The sequence below is a fragment of the Nothobranchius furzeri genome, chromosome 13, assembly GCF_043380555.1.
Source record: "Nothobranchius furzeri strain GRZ-AD chromosome 13, NfurGRZ-RIMD1, whole genome shotgun sequence".
Classification (NCBI taxonomy): Eukaryota; Metazoa; Chordata; class Actinopteri; order Cyprinodontiformes; family Nothobranchiidae; genus Nothobranchius; species Nothobranchius furzeri.
In genome coordinates, this window is record NC_091753.1 from 59,192,390 (window position 1) to 59,209,956 (window position 17,567).

Genomic DNA, 17,567 nt, shown 5'->3' on the forward strand with positions numbered 1-17,567 from the left:
GGTCAGGTCAAGCTTGAGAAAGGTCAGCTGAATGAGGAGAACGTTCAAACGGCCGTGCTCCTGGGATCCAGTTCCATTTCTGAGTGGGTCTGCAGCCGTTTGTAGCCTAAGACAAATTCATCCTGGACACAAATTCATCGTTTTACGCTAAAGAAGTTCCAACTCTTGGCTGTCGGACTAAAACCGGGTCGCTCCATCATCTCCAGCAGCAGCGCTCAGGTTTAGTTGCAATTCTCTTTATTCTGATAGCTGCTTTTGCAGCGTTTCCCGTCACGCCTGGGGTTCCACAAGGCTCGGTCCTTGGCTCCGTACCTTTCACCATCTACATCCCACTTACTTTGATCATTGCCACGGTTATGCCGACGCCCAGCTTTACGTCTCAGCCACTCCTTCCTCCACCATCGTCTCTCCTCGGCTGTGTTGCAGAAATCAGGGACCGGGTTCCCTCCAACTCAAAGACAAAGAGGTACTTCTTATGGGGACTAAATCATCCTTGTGAAAGTCCAGAAATATCCCACCAACTATTGATTACTCTACAGTCAGCACCCAGGAACAAGTTAAGAGCTGTGGTGCCACCATCCGCTTGGCTTATTACCAACCACACGACATTAACCGTCTTGGTCCATCACTTTCACAACACTCGTGCACCCTCCTGGTAAACAGTCTGGAAAACACTTATTTGGTTTCTCTTCCAATCCCAGTCTGGGCCTCTGCTTCAGCCATTCACCCCCACCCACCCACAGGATTTGAGCATTAATCTCTGAACTCTGGAGAAGAAAGGATCCAAACTCGGGCGACCACGGGCTCGTTTCATTTATGCAGCAGCAGAACACTTCCTGGTCCCAGGAGACGAAGCTGGCAAACTGACCTTCATGCTGGATCAACTAGAGTGGGTGAAGATGAGAGCAGCGTGTGGCGATGGGGGTCTCAGCAGGTGGGACAAACATCTGCAGCCTCTGATCCAGGAGTATGGTCCCAGAGCTGCAGCTCTGAGAGCCCATCGAAGCTCAAACCAAAACGTTTCTCCCGTTTTTAGGATCCATGTCACGGAAACGGAGTTGCATTAAATCCACGTAGGACGAGAAGCTCGTGGCGTTCCTCAGCTCTAAATTAAACTGCCCTACTTCCTGTGATGCCCCAGGGCATCATGGGAATCAGAGCAAGTACTTCTTCAACACTGATTTGAAACTTCATGACTTATTAGAAATGTTAGTTATGAGGTTAAAGAACGTCTCACGACAAAGTTTCACAGCAAAGCTCAGGCGGGTCTTAAATGAACAGGCGAATGACCAGAGAGCACGTGAAACGACATTTATAAACACAGCAAAATAAATGACACTTGTGTTGCCGTACATTAGACAGAGTCCGTGGCTGCACGACGGTTTGGCACCAATCAGGTGGAAAATGTTTTAAACACACACACACACACACACACACACACACACACACACACACACACACACACACACACACACACACACACACACACACACACACACACACACACACACACACACACGTTCAGGTGTAGAGCCACCTCAGCCTCCTGGCCCTGAGCTCCTCCTGAGGCAGGTTGAAGCCATAAGGAGGAGGCGGAGCTTCTCTCTGGTGAGTTGGTCCTAAAAAACAAAAATCATCCGGTAAACGCGGAGCGAGTCGTGGTGACGCTGATCCCAAACACTCTCTTACTTCTGTCATTCAGGCTGTTTCTGATGGCCTCCTCCAGCTGCTCCTCCTCGGTCAGCCCACCTGTGTAAGACGCTGCATCACCTGCTCTGTAGTTACCTGCGGAGCCTCCACCACCTCCATGACAACCAGCAGAGAAACACAATCGATTCATTCAAATGAGCAGAAATAATTCAGACAAACTCGACAGATTCAGTGTTTTGTTCAGGTCACATGACAGAATCAGTGATCAGCTGTTTCACGGTAACAAGTCCCTGACTAGTTCACAACAACAGCTACGTGAACGCCTGATGAAGTAAATCTCCACCAGTAGAGAAACGAGGAGCTAAAACACAACGATGACCGCTCTGTGGCATCAATCGTAGAGCTAAATCAGCCAGTCTACTATATTAAAGTCTACGTGACTCGTTACAGGAACCACGAGCTGTCAGCTGATGCCCTCATCCTCCATCCCTCCAGAAGAACAGGCGTGTTTTCTTCTTAAATCGTTCTCCTGAGCCAGTATGTGCTAAAACGACGCTTTACTGGGCCCACTCAGGCCCCACCGCCCTCTGTGGCCAGAATACCGCACTTGCAGCTTCAGAGTAGGCGGGCCGCTACCTGCTGGTGGGAATGGAGTGGAGCTGCAGTCTGCTTCCAGCACGTCTCCTGCATGTCCTATGAGCACAGCTGATTTGTTTCATTTAGTGATGAATCGCTCCTGTGGACACTAAAGAAGGCTGGGGAGACGTTCCAGCTGTTAGATTAAGGTGTTAAAAAGACGGACGCACAGCGAGGAGAAAACTTTCACTTTTGCTTTGACCAAAGAAGTAATAACAGACACTAGGGGGCGCTAAACACAATAAAACGGCCACGTGTGCCTTTAAACCTCTGAGAGCAAAGGTAGGCACGATGTAATACCGGAGTTGGCCTTGGTAGTCCTGTTTTTACTTCACATGTTTGATCAGTTATTGAGCTGTTAAAAAACAAAACATTTACCGTATTTTACAGACTACAAGTTGCACTGTTTTTCATAGTCTGGCTGGTTCTGCGACTTATATACCAAATGATGTATACCGTGCTGCGGCAGGCCGGCTCCGGTCCAGCTCTCAGCTCCTCTGTCCCGCTGGGAGGGTCTGAAACATCGCCATCCTCTGCTGGAGACCGCGGCGCGCTGCTGCGCCCTGATTGTTTATTCTGCTTTTGTTACCGGTACTTGTCTTGCAATGTGAAACGCTCGGTCTCAGATTTTTTGAGAAAAATAATAAAATTTCCCCCCAAAATGCGACTTATATGTTTTTTTCTTCTCCGTTATACATTTTATGGCTGGTGCGACTTATACTCCGGAAAATACGGTACCTTAAATCTATGTTTGCATCAATCTAGTTTAAATAACTCAAATCATATAATAATATAATTAAATAATATCAATCAGATGGTAGAAACAAAACAAACTGAGATGAAAAAAAATCTAATTATGGCTTTATGGGAATAAAATCATTAAACACTGATAAATCATGTTTCATCATATTTAGTAAAAGTAACTCAAATGATACAAGTCTATTAAATATAGATGATATTAATACTACAAGAGTAAAAGAAGTAAACTTTTTGGGAGTTATAATCGATGAAAATGTATCTTGGAAGCCGCATGTAAACAATGTGAAAACTAAAATAGCTAAAGCAATTGCAATGTTACATAGAGTAAAATGGTCACTGGATGATAGCGCCCTATATTTATTATATAATTCACTTATTGCACCATATTTGGAAACCTGGGGCGCAACACATAAAACTAATACAAACTCTATATATTGCAAAAAATGCAATAAGAATCATTACAAGGAGTAATCACACAGATCCCCCCATCCCCCACCCTATCTGCGCGCCTGTGTACATCTATATGTATATGTATAGATGAAGTATGTGCGACCATATGGGCATGCGATGCACTTTAATGCATGAATAGGTATATGTGCAAAAATCCTTTTGCTTGTTGAATTGTTATTATTAATATTAATTTCTCTTTTTTCTTTACAAACTGAACTCAAGTCAGCTAACCAGTCGAGGCCAATTTATAATTTTAGTTATTTCATTGTAAAAATGCCATTTTAGTTAAAAAGGAGCAGATAACATAAGTTTTCTTCTTTCTGTTCCCTTTTCATTTTCTTGGTTTGAGAAACCTCATTTTATTTGTTAGTATTTTTTTAAATAATAAATGAAATAAATAAATAAGTTTAGTGAGCAGCTGGTACTTTCCAGAGTGACCACCTTTGCTGCATGAATTCTCAGATACCTGGAGTACCGGACGACCTGAAGAACCCACCCCCCCGGTACGGGCGCTGATCGTTCGCCGTGACGAACTCTGGTGATGAAAAACCCACAGAAACAGGTTTAAGCAGGAGCAGATCACCGGTGCTTTAACACGGACATGGCTGAACCCGAGAGTCGTTCAGACCTGCACATCTCTTCATGATGGTCTTCAGAGGTCCAGACGTGTAGAGCAGACCCACCAGGATACCTGCCAGGTGACCGGCAAAGGAGGTCCTGTAGAAGAAAAAAGAGCACAGACCAACCAAATTCTGATGAAACAGCTCCACCTAGTGGACACCATCACGTACAACAGGATTCAGGTGTTTTACAGAGACTTGTTTATTCTTCACCAGCACAAAGAATCTGTTCATCTAGACGAACGCCAGTCACCGAAGGTAAGAAGATCCTTAAAGTTTCTAATCCGGACAAATTAAAGTTGAATCGCCTGTACTGATTTATTTTATACCCGGAGAAAACCTGGGGCCTCATTTACCAAAACGTCCGTACGAACGCTCGTTTACTCCTTCCTACGAATGAAATTTAGGATGTGCGTACTCCTGATTTATGAAACAGGCGGTGGCCTCTCGTACGCACGTTCTGATGATAAATCCCACCTGTGCGTACCCAGGTGCTTGTGGCATTTACATACAGAAACGCCCTCAATTAACCATATTTGGTCATGCTACGTCCTCAGCACGCGAGAGGATTCCGATTTTCTTAAAAAAAAACTTTATTGACAGCTAGATGGGAAACACTGGCTGCCTAAGTGCAAAGAAAAGTAGTAGAGGTTAAACGCGGACAGCGCAGCATCCACTGAGCTGTCATTCAGGCTGGTCACCTTGGCAACGCGGTGTGAACGATCGGGGAGCGGAGGAGGTTCTGGAGGGAGATGTAAAATAAAATATGAAGTGGAATCGGATTCGTGCGGTTTGTCTCTCGTGCCACATATGGGTCAGAACCCAGCAAAGGAGAAGGATTTCCTTCGAGATGGCTGCGCTCACGGAGAACGCGTTCCCTCCAGAGAGCACGGTGTAACGTCAGATTCCCGCCGGGCACGGGTGGATGACAGACACTCGGAGCTGCGGTTCCCTGTTCTACCTCTAGATGCTGTTCGTATGCATGGGTTTGCGTGTAGGAACATTCCTACGCACAAGTACCAACTGGTAAATACCACACTGTGCGTATTTCGTGCCTACGCGCAGATCTGAGCGTAAGTGCGGTTGATAAATGAGGCTCCAGGAGAAGGCCTGAGACGGAGCGCATGCTTTGAGAGCGATGAGACGTTAAACGTCCTAACTCGGTCTAACGATGAGCTTCCATCTGGCGTGCTGCCGTGTTTACAACCATTCCAATAACTCACCCAGGCGTCGTGATGTGGATCAGCACCAGCTCCACCCAGCTAGCATAGCGGTTAGCTACAGGAACACCCATCACGTAAGTCACACCTCCAGGGTGGTAATGGTTATTCAGCACCTTCAGAGCAAACAGGACGCCTACAAACACAGAACGACACCAAAATAGATCAGTGGGCGGAGCTAGAGAAGCTCATTTTATCGGCTCGGTTTCGTTTCTACCTGAGAATCCGACCGCACACGACAAGCTGTAGGACTGGTCATCGGTGAGCGCGGTGAGCAACGCCTCCATCAGAAGGTAGACCAACCCGATGAGCAGAGAGAAGACGGACAGCACGTACAGGAACCAGGCTCCGCCCAGCCGCCGCTCCAGCCGGCTGCCCTTCCACAGGAAGGACACCATGTTGAAGTACAGGTGCCAGTCGTCTGCATGGTGGACGGGGGACAGGAGGAGTCGGTTCCATTCGTTAAACCGGTACACCTGATGGACGCTTACACAAGTCTGGGAGACCAATAAGAGGCGGGATCAGAGATCTTTACTGATTTATTATCACATAAAGCAGCAGGTGAGTTACCTTTAGAAGCGGAGCAACTGGAAACAGGAACAGGTAGACGTTCAGAGCCAGGACAGCCAGAGTGACGGGGGGGATGTTGTCCAGGCCCACCTGGAACAGCTGGGAGGCCAGGAACAGCAGGCCCAGGTGGGACCTCCTCTGCCGGCTTTGCATCCTGAAAAAACCTCAGAGGACAAAAGTTTTTTCTACATTTATTTTGGGATTAAATTTAATCTCATGAAGGAAAATAAAGCAAAGTTCTGGACGTCACAAAAACACGGTTTAGATTTAAATGATAGAGAATCAGTCTGCTGCTTATTTTTATTACTCGTTCATAAAATGTCTGAAATGTTGGTTTGGACTGAAGTTTCTAAAGTTCTACAACAGAACACACGTGTGTGGAGTTAGCGTGTTCTCATGCACGTGAGGCGCTGGCGTGTTCTCCTCGCACGCGTGTGGCTTTGGCATGTTCTCTTCGCGGATGCGTGGAGTTGGCGTGTTCTCCTCGCACACGCGTGGAGTTGGCATGTTCTGCACGCACATGCATGGAGTTGGCGTGTTCTCCTCGCGCACGCATGGCGATGTGTTCTCGCGCACCTGTGGAGTTGGCCTTTTCTCCTCGCGCACACGGGGCGTTGGCGTGTTCGCCTCGCGCACATGTGGAGTTGACGTGTTCTTCTTGCATGCATGAGGAGTTTGCATGTTCTCCTCGCGCATGCGTGGCGTGTTCTCCTCGCGCACGCGTGACGTTGGCGGGTTCGCCTCGTGCAAGTGTGGCGTTGGCGTGTTTGCCCCGCGCACGCGTTGCTTTGTCCTCCTCACGCACATGTGGCCTTGGCGTTGTTCTCCTCACAAACGTGTGGAGTTGGCGTGTTCTCACAAACATGTGGAGTTGACGTGTTCTCCTCCTGATGGAGGCTTTGGCATTATTAACCTTGTGCACGTGTGGTGTTGGTGTGTTTGCCTCGCGCACGCGTGGCATGCTCTCCTCATCCACGTGGCATTGGCGTGTTCTCCTCATGCACGTGTAGAGTTAGCGTGTTCTCACAAACTTGTGGAGTTAGAATGTTTTCGTGCACGTGTGGCGTTGGCGTTATTCACCTTGTGCACGTGTGGCATTGGCCTTTTCTCCTCACGCACATGTGGCATTGGCGTGTTCTCCTCACGCACATGTGGAGATAGCGTGTTCTCACAAATGTGTGGAGTTAGCGTGTTCTCCTCGCACACGCGTGGCGTTATTCGCCTTGTGCACGTGTGGCGTTGGCCTTTTCTCGTTGCGCACGTGTGGAGTTGGCGTGTTCTCCTCGCGCACGTGTGGCACTGGCGTGTTCTCCTCACACACGAGTGGAGTCAGCGTGTTCTCCTCACACATGTGTGGAGTTGGCCTGTTCTCCTCATGCACATGTGGAGTTAGCGTGTTCTCCTCACGCATGTGTGGAGTTAGCGTGTTCTCCTCACGCATGTGTGGAGTTGGCGTGTTCTCCTCATGCACATGTGGAGTTAGCGTGTTCTCCTCATGCACATGTGGAGTTAGCGTGTTCTCCTCACGCATGTGTGGAGTTAGCGTGTTCTCCTCATGCACATGTGGAGTTAGCGTGTTCTCCTCACACATGTGTGGAGTTGGCCTGTTCTCCTCATGCACATGTGGAGTTAGCGTGTTCTCCTCACGCATGTGTGGAGTTAGCGTATTCTCCTCACGCATGTGTGGAGTTGGCGTGTTCTCCTCATGCACATGTGGAGTTAGCGTGTTCTCCTCATGCACATGTGGAGTTAGCGTGTTCTCCTCACGCATGTGTGGAGTTAGCGTGTTCTCCTCACGCATGTGTGGAGTTGGCCTGTTCTCCTCATGCACGTGTGAAGTTAGCGTGTTCTCCTCATGCACATGTGGAGTTAGCGTGTTCTCCTCACTCATGTGTGGAGTTAGCATGTTCTCCTCACGCATGTGTGGAGTTAGCGTGTTCTCCTCACGCATGTGTGGAGTTAGCGTGTTCTCCTCACGCATGTGTGGAGTTGGCCTGTTCTCCTCAAGCACGTGTGGAGTTAGCGTGTTCTCCTCATGCACGTGTGGTTAGCGTGTTCTCCTCACGCATGTGTAGAGTTAGCGTGTTCTCCTCACGCGTGTGGAGTTAGCGTGTTCTCCTCACGCATGCGTGGAGTTAGCGTGTTCTCCTCACACACGTGTGGAGTTAGCGTGTTCTCCTCACACATGTGTGGAGTTAGCGTGTTCTCCTCACGCGTGTGGAGTTAGCGTGTTCTCCTCACGCGTGTGGAGTTAGCGTGTTCTCATCACGCATGTGTGGAGTTGGCCTGGTCTCCTCACGCACGTGTGGAGTTACATGTTTTTGGTCTGTGGGAGGAGAACATGCTAAGTTCAACTGTCCCGAGGTGTGTGTGTGTCCTTGTGATGCACTGAGACCACCTGACTAGGTGTCCCTCACTTCTCACCTGAGACCCTGGTTAGTAAAAGCGGTCCAGAAGATGTGCTAGTTTAGGCATTTCTTATTTGCTTTTACTGTCATACACATTTTTAATCTTAGATTACGTTTTAATCTGTTCAGTATTTTCCAGTTTCATTTGTGTGAAACGTGTTAGGGTTGTCTACTGGAAAGGTGAGCTTAAAGGTTTAAAGACATTTAAATGAAAGGTAATGAAACGACAGATAACAAACAACCAGCAACAGTTGGAGATTAAAAGCTTCTGTGGGTCTTGTGTTTGGATATTTCCAGCGATGAACTCAGCTGATTAAACTGTTCCAATATTAGTTAATGATTCCCAAAAATAAAAATTACAGCTTCATAAACATCTATTTTACTTTTAAGATAAAACATGGCACCCATCCACTAGTAACGCGTATCTCCGTTAGAGCTAAATAAATAAACTTACTGTTGGTTCTGATATTTATATATGTCGATGGTTCTGATGAGCGGACGCCTTTCCTGGTTCTGAGGCTAATGCTAATGCTAACGCACATTAACTAGTATGAAGGTCTGGCTGCTCTTTAACACTTAAAACCTCTCAGATAAACGTCCGCAGAGCTCGTTTGTTTCTGCTTGTTTCATCAGAACTTCTCGAGTTGACCAGGAAACGCTCAACGAGAGGGGCGGGGCTAGAGGGCGGGGTCATAGCACGTCTCAATAAGGAACAAAGCTATTGGCTGGTTTTTAAATCTTTATTAAGAGGAACCAGAGCTGTAGAAAGAGAGAGTTACGACCATAGATATGTATATAAACATATCTTTACATACATATCTAAGGTTACGACACTCCAATAGACTTCTATGGAAAGAATGGAATGCGGAAGTCACGTGGTTCTCTTTCTATTGACCCTTTTCATCGACGTCATTTAATCACGTGGGTCCACCATGGTGGACGGCAAAAGCATGTAAACAGTGAGCGACACGATTACTAATCAAAGGGTAAAGTAGAGCCTGAAATAGATTTTGCGGTCAAAACAAAAACAAAACTCCTTCAGCATTCCTCCAGCTAGTTCATGCCCAGTTCAGTTATCAGAAGAAGAAGCACATGTAAGACAGGGCTGCCAACTTTTGAACATTTCAGAGTGAGAAGGGGTCATGGGGTCGGGAGCGGACTGAGCCGAACGTTTAGAGCGGGGGTTGATTATAACTGAGACTTTTTGTGCTCTACATTTTATTTATTTCTGCTCTGTATGGAAGAGGATTAGAGTCACTGACAAGAAAAAAAATTAAAAGAAAGAGAATTCTTACGTTTTTCTCAGAATTCTGACTTTTAATCTCAGAATTCTGACTTTTAATCTCGGAATTCTGACAGGGAATTCTGGGGAAAAAGTCAGAATTCTCTTTCTTTTCTTTTTTTTTTTCAGTGGTCCTAATCCTCTTCTGTACCTCTGACTTTACAGAGGAAACTGACCTTTGTTTAAAACAAATTTTCTTTTCGTGAGGAAATTTTATCATCCAACTCTCCTGAACTTCTTCACATTATCAATCTATCTATCTATCTATCTATCTATCTATCTATCTATCTATCTATCTATCTATCTATCTATCTATCTATCTATCTATCTATCTATCTATCTATCTATCTATCTATCTATCTATCTATCTATCTATCTATCTATCTATCTATCTATCTATCTATCTATCCATCCATCCATCCATCCATCCATCCATCCATCCATCCATCATCTATCTATCTATCTATCTATCTATCTATCTATCTATCTATCTATCTATCTATCTATCTATCTATCTATCTATCTATCCATCTATCTATCCATCATCTATCTATCTATATCTATCTATCTATCTATCTATCTATCTATCTATCTATCTATCTATCTATCTATCTATCTATCTATCTATCTATCTATCTATCTATCTATCCATCATCTATCTATCTATCTATCTATCTATCTATCTATCTATCTATCTATCTATCTATCTATCTATCTATCTATCTATCTATCTATCTATCTATCTATCCATCATCTATCTATCTATCTATCTATCTATCTATCTATCTATCTATCTATCTATCTATCTATCTATCTATCTATCTATCTATCTATCTATCTATCTATCTATCTATCTATCCATCATCTATCTATCTATCTATCTATCTATCTATCTATCTATCTATCTATCTATCTATCTATCTATCTATCTATCTATCTATCTATCTATCTATCTATCTATCTATCTATCTATCTATCTATCTATCTATCTATCTATCTATCTATCTATCTATCCATCATCTATCCATCATCTATCTATCTATCTATCTATCTATCTATCTATCTATCTATCTATCTATCTATCTATCTATCTATCTATCTATCTATCTATCTATCTATCTATCTATCGTAAAGAGCCGAGACAATGTTCAGGAATGTCTTTCTGCTCTAAACACGTCCCATCGCTGCCGCTAACGGGTTACAAACGGGATCCACGCACCCTGTAGCAGTTTATGAGTTGGGTCACCTCCAGTAAAGCATGCACAAACACATCCAAGACACAAAGTTGGCTGCAGGAACATTTCAGAGCAAATGAAATGAAACCCGAGCCTATGAACTAGACCAAATTCTTGCTTTGCAAAGTTTGTATAAGTAAGATAATACATTTATTTAGTCTGGCTTGCCAGGCTAGTGAAACCCCGCTCTGTCAGAATAAAACAAGTTGGTGTCCATTCTAAGCAGAGTAAAGCAGCTAGCGACACACAGACAAATAACACGAACATTACAACGATGATTTAATAAACACACAAAAGTCATACATGATTCATTCTACTTCATGAACTGGTAATGAAAAGCGTGTTTTTAATAAAAACAACCAAATGTCTCACAAAAATACGGAAAAGCATCATTTCTGTCCAAATTTGAAAGAGAGAAGTGTTTAGATTAAAGATTAAATTATGACAAAAGCCAAATAATTAAACTACAAGAAAAGTGGAAACTGTTTTTACAATAAAACAATTAAAGAACATCTCTGCTGTGGTCTCCAACCTGGTTTTATTACTGGAAGTGAACGTTCTGGGCGTGGTTTTACACAAATGAAGGGTTGTCTTGAGTAAGAGGCGCAGCTCCTGCTTCTAACCCTAACCCTAACCCTAAGGCCCAGACTTCCAGCTCTTCCAGGGGAATCCCAAGGTGTTGCCTGGCCAGCTGAGAGACATCCTGGGTCTTCCTTTATGTGACAGTGTGAGCATCCTGTCACAATGTCCCAATTGATCATGCGCCCTGGCTGCTTGGCCAAGGGGGTGTCCCTTTGGCAGACTGGTTAGAGCGTATGACTCTCACCCGGGAGTCTGGGGATCGAATCCCGCCCGGGCCCTCGTTTATCCACCTTGCCACATTTAGGTCTTGGTTCTAAGTCAGGACCACATTCCGGCTATCCAGCTGCAGTTAGAAGCTCCTTCAGCCGTTCTGTGGCAGGTTGGTTCCATCCAGATGTTTAATTATCAGAAGGCCTTTTGCTGAACATTCTGATGAAACCAGCTGTACCCTACCTCAGGACAACCACCAACACATCAGTAGGGTACTTGTGGAACGAGGAAATGGCTCGGGGTCCAAAAAGGCTGGGAAGCTGACTCTACAGTGATCAGCGCCATCTAGCGGTCATAACCGATCCTTTCACACGGAGAAGCATCATCATGGGAAACTACATCCGGTTAAAATAGTAATTTTGGCACATCGAGACAAACAAACAAACAAACAACTGTTTTGACAAATCACTGATGATGGAAAATATCAACCAGCAAACACGACAGGTGCCAGTGACGTCACCGACTCCACTTTCTCTCCTTGAGAATCAGTTGCAAACACCTGCCAGGTCTCCTTTACCTTCATGGATTAGACCCGACCGCGACACCGGGATCACGTTTCGCGTGACTGGAACCGGAACCTGGCCGTGCTGCCTCCAACGATCACAAAGCAGTAGCGGTTGAGAGGCAGCTGTTGCTATGGTAACAGCTTTAAGCAAGGAAGACAGGAAGGAAGACTTGTTCGTTCCCTTAAATGCATCAAAAATAACAGCTATGAAGATATGTGAAGACTGTTGCGTAGACTTCCCGGAACTGTGTAGTGCTCCCTTGCATTGTTTGTTTTTGTGTTTTTTTTTTTTTTTTTTGTCCTCCCTCTTTTTCACTGACTGTTCGATTCTCATCTGAATACATTTGCATGTTCGCCTTATATGTAACGTAAATATGCTTTTCTGCAATTAAAAATAAATAAATAAAAAATAAAATAAAAAAGGAAGACTTGTTCGTAAACTTCACGTAGCGTGAACCGGAAATACGAATAATGTCCTTTCAAATTAAAACAAATGACACGGGTCGCTGCTGAAGGGCAAAGAAAACTGGAAAATATAACTACTTAAAACTATTACGTGAACGTATAATTCATATCAAACATCTTTGTTTTGGTTTAACAGGAGAAATGTAACACAGAAAGTCATATTTTAGTCGGTAAAATGATTCAATAAGAGCAGACATGATCTTTCACAAACCAACAACCATCAAACCTGACACTGTGAGTATTTCGGCCTTTACATTTAAAACTAAATCCCTCATTTAAAAGGCTTTTAATTTGAAATGCGAAACGGAAAAAAACGGTAAACCCGCCGCTTTGATGCTGGGGGTGCAACGGGAGAAGCGGGACCGGACCCGGTGAAGGCGTGTGTGCATGTTTATGAGCGTGGGGGACACGGGAAGGGGCCACGGCGTGAAGACGGGCCGGAGACGGGCGAGGAGAGGACCGGGAACCGGAGCCGCTGGAGACCGAGAGGAGGGGATGATGTCGGAGAGGATCGCTTCGTGTGGGAGTCTGCATGACAGCACCAACCTGCTGCTGCAGTACTGCAGCACCGGTGAGCTGCTCCAGCAACACCTGTTATCCTTACTAGAATAACCGCTTAGCTCCTATTATTATTATTATTATTATTATTATTATTATTATTATTATTATTATGCTCATTCTTATTTTTAAACGGATGTCTATGATCTAGGGGAATATTTTGGGAATGAATAATATTATATATTTAAAAACATATCTATCTTCTACCATTTTTATCAAAAGGAGCCAAATGAAGCTCTTCAACCTTTGACATTATTTTAATTATAAATTAGCACATTCAAGTGAAAAATGTATTCCTGTATGAATTTTAAAAATATGATTTCATTAAATTAAAAGAGAAATTCTTTTATTTTAGTTTTTCTGAACGAGGCAGTAAAAATTTTGATTAGTCTTTTAAAACTGATGAAGTGTTCGGGAGGAAAATGCATCGGGTGGAAGTTAACCCAGTTATCAGGCGCATCAGCCCAGTGGAAGTCATGAACTCCACTAACCCGGCTGAGCCTAACCCACATGAACAGGAACCATCATGAATGGCAGCTCGCAGGCCGTGTGGTGAGTCATCTTATGGTTGCAATTTCCAAATTTAAACCTAATTTCTATGGACCTTTGTTGGCTCTTCCTCCTGCTGTCGGCATCGTTGCCTCCTCCTTCCTATGCATCCTTTCATGCGAACGTCTCTGCTAGACTTTGTATGATAGGAGGTTGATCTGCTGGACTGTGCAGGAGCTGCAGACTGTTTGGATGCATGTTTCTCTGTTTTCACAGTCAGGACAGATTTCTCTCCTTTTATGAGGGGAGGGGTTGGATTTAGCTCACAGACTGAGCGGCAGGTGGAGAGACGGCGAGGGGTCATCGAGTCGGCCAGAGCTGTTCTGGTTTTTATCCGTCAGCATCAAGTCAGGCCTTATTTGGTGAATGCTCTAAAACCTGCTGAAGCTCCACAGGTCGACTTCTGTCAAACAAAACAGTCGTCTTACGAAGCTCGGGGTGTTGTTGAAGTAAATCAACAACAGATCCACTGTGTGACTTGCAGGAATGGATTCTAGAGAGATCTGGTGCTGCAGAGGAGTCGTCACCAGAAAGATGGTAAAGCAGAGAGAGCACAAAGAAAGGCACTTGATAGAGGACATGAGCTAGCGTTAGCCTCACTTCAGCAAACACGTCAGACCGTACGGTCATAAATCACCCCGTGTGACCTGCTATCACACACCCCTTCTGCACATGTCGTCATTTTAATGGAAAATAACAAAAAGTCACTGGAGCGCAGAAAAACATGATTTTTATAAAGAACAAGTCACTCCAGAAAATGACTGTTCAGCGTTTAAAGGTGCACCGACTCTGGTTCAGAGGGCCGATACCGCTCAGCTCAGATTCACTTCAAACGATTTTAAACAATGAAATGATTTCTTCTTCAGTCTTTGGTGCTTGTAGCAAAAACTTCCACATGGGTGATCTGTTGCAGCTAACAGCTGTTAGCGCTTTGCAATGATGAGTTCAAGGACCGGGAAAAATGTCAGGATTTCTTTTTATTGGTGCTTCAGAACAATGACGTCATGGACGTCAAATAATCAAGCTGATACCCGAGTTTCAGACTGCTGATCAGTGGGAAATCATATTATGACAATTTGTGCGTGTGTGTGTGTGCATGTATGCATGCGTGTGTGTGTGCGTGCATGCATGTGTGTGCGTGCGTATGTGCGTGTGTGCGTGCGTGCGCGTGTGTGCGCGTGTGTGCGTGCGTGTGTGCATGCGTGCGTGTGTGTGTGTGTGTGCGCGCGTGTGTGTGTACGTGCGTGTGTGTGTGTGCGTGTGTGCATGCGTGCGTGCGTGCGTGTGTGTGTGTGCGTGCGCGTGTGTGCATGCGTGCGTGCGTGCGTGTGTGTGTGTGTGAGTGCGCGTGTGTGCGTGCGTGCGTGCGTGTGTGCATGCGTGCGTGCGTGTGTGCGTGTGTGCATGCGTGCGTGTGTGTGTGTGTGTGTGCGCGCGTGTGTGTGTACGTGCGTGTGTGTGTGTGCATGCGTGCGTGCGTGCGTGTGTGTGTGTGTGTGTGTGTAGGGGTTACTGTGACATCACCATATTTTAACTCGTTCACTGCAAATGACGACTAAAGTCGTCATTTGCATTTTTTTTTACTGTGTGGGCGTCGGACGAGCCCCCGCACCGTGAGAACAAACATCTCAGCTCTAAAGCCGATCTTCATCCGCGTACTTCACACGTCACGTGATCAGGAAGCAGAACATCCATGTGTTAGGAGATCATTTTGGGCCGCTGCTGTAAAAAAAGTGAGGCGCGAACCTGAAAAGCTTCTGCCGATCACAATTCAACACCGGATTATGAAAGAAAAAATAAATCTGATGTAAGAGGTGAGTCTCCGCTTTGTTTTGGTTGTTTTGGCCTCAACATCATCCTAGCGTGCAACGTTCTGTGACTCTTAAAAAAACAGTAAAAACGGTGAGAAACGCTGGCAGCGAATGAGTTAAAGTAATTTTAATGTCATAAACAACATTTTCTATAATAATTGGTATTTATTGGTTTGTTCTCAGAGGATCTGAGACGATGTTTAAAGCCGTTCTCCTGCTGATGCCAGCTGACCCTGAAGCCACTGAAGGTAGCTGCTGCATTATGGATGACGGGCTGGAGGTGTTTTCTACCTGCCGGCTGTCCTGAAACCAGAGACGTCACCTCTTCTCTGTTCCTAACAGCTCTTCATTCTTCATTCACGACCCTTTAAAGTAACGCACCAGCCAGCTGCTCTGGTCCCACGTCCACCCGGGTCATTTATTAACGGGGAGGCTTTAGCCGTCAGACCGGTTTTCAGCAAACAGCCGAGTAAAAATGGGACATTTGTGCTTTTTGATGACCACTCCTCTGCTGTCTCGTTGGCGTGTCTCTGAGCACCGCCAGAGCAGCGAGGAGAACGTTTGTTCTCACATCTCGACTTTTACTTGATGAAATGGCGCAGAATCATTTTCTGGTGGAGTAAGCATCATTTAGGATTAATCTTGTAGGAGTTTAAACATCAAGCTGCTAGAAGAACAGCTGTGCTCTTCAGGATCCAACATGGGTTAGTGCAGGGAGCAGGACATCACCAGTGGGGGGGGGGGGGGGGGGGGACGGGGACGACTGAAGGAGCGTCTCAGCAGTAGGACCCCATCAATCACGGCTCTGATTCACCTCAGAGTTGGGTTAATGCAGCTGTTTTCATTACAAACATAATAAATGTTCCCAACAGGTGGCGAGGAACACGTGTCTGAGGCTCTTATTGTGAAGGATTGAAGGAAGTTCAGAAGTTCTGCTGCACTAGTCACACCTGGTGTTCTGTAGGAATCTGTGCACCCTAATGACGATGAGCAACATCAGAGCTGCAGCAGCTGTTCAGGCTGCTGATTCTGTCTTTCTCATTCTTCCTTGTTTTATTTCTTCATTTTTAATCGTCGTTTTTGATCTTTTGAAATGTTTTTTATCATTCTGATGATTTTTAATCATCTTGCTAGTGAGGCAGTTTTTTCTAGAGGTGCTATGAAACACTTGTTCTCCAGGGATTTTACTGGACTAAGGAGGCTGAAGTTCAGAATACAAAAACTTTATTTTTTGTGTCTAATTATAAAATAAAAACAAACAATCCATTTTTCATTTCTTGGTTTTCTTTTGAAAACAGAAAGAATAAAAACAGAATTTGGTTGTGTCAGAATTTCATGGCTGAAGGCATCAGTACTTTCCAGATTACAGCAGAGATCTTTTATTTTGCAGCTCAGTGGACAACAAACAGAAGCAGGAAGTGCGTGCATGCGTGCAGCAGGCAAACGCTGCAGGTCACATGATGCATCTGACCTTTAAACCAGCAGGTCACAAATCAGAGTGTGGCTCTGCAGCATCTCTTCCTGGTGGTGCCTGGCTGTGCAGATGCTGATGTTGGTGCAGTTTGTGTGAATGTGGCTCTGAGCCAGGCTCCGCCTCTGTTCTGCCTCCATTCTCCCTGCCTTTAGCTAATGAGGCATGGGGGAGGAGGGAAAGGGGGTGGTCGGAATGATGGAGGAGGGAGTGGTGTTTGTGGAGAGGGAGTGTGTCGTCCAGCCAGCCCTGCTCACAGATGGAGAAAGCCTTTAGTTAGTGTGGACAGGCTGACCGAGCGGCTGTTTCCCCGACCGCCCGGCCGACCCTCTGATGGACAGCAGCAGCGACCGGACGCTCGGCGTGACACAAATGGCAGGTCGGTAAGGTGAGCTCCATCACCTCAGCAGCCTTCAGCTTCCTTCCTGCCCCATTGTTCAATGACACACACACACACACACACACACACACACACACACACACACACACACACACACACACACACACACACACACACACACACACA

General features: G+C 45.4%; 2 protein-coding genes across 2 annotated transcripts in view; one reads left to right on the forward strand and one right to left on the reverse strand.

Moving 5' to 3' along the window:
• Positions 1-1,407: 1,407 nt before the first annotated feature.
• rhbdd1 (rhomboid domain containing 1) lies at positions 1,408-9,043 on the reverse strand. Its single transcript, XM_015950724.3, has 8 exons — positions 8,768-9,043; positions 5,906-6,069; positions 5,553-5,832; positions 5,339-5,471; positions 4,124-4,212; positions 3,962-4,030; positions 1,690-1,803; positions 1,408-1,619 (listed from the first exon to the last, which is right to left on the reverse strand). The coding sequence occupies exons 1-8, from the start codon at positions 8,853-8,855 to the stop codon at positions 1,522-1,524; spliced, it is 1,035 nt and encodes a 344-aa protein (XP_015806210.1). The 5' UTR covers positions 8,856-9,043; the 3' UTR covers positions 1,408-1,521.
• Positions 9,044-12,983: 3,940 nt separating this feature from the next.
• The window catches only part of eml2 (EMAP like 2), a 32,237-nt gene continuing 27,653 nt past the window's right edge, over positions 12,984-17,567 (forward strand). Inside the window, 1 exon segment of the mRNA XM_070543702.1 lies at positions 12,984-13,223. Within this exon segment, the coding sequence (XP_070399803.1) occupies positions 13,040-13,223 (184 nt within the window). The 5' untranslated portion in view covers positions 12,984-13,039.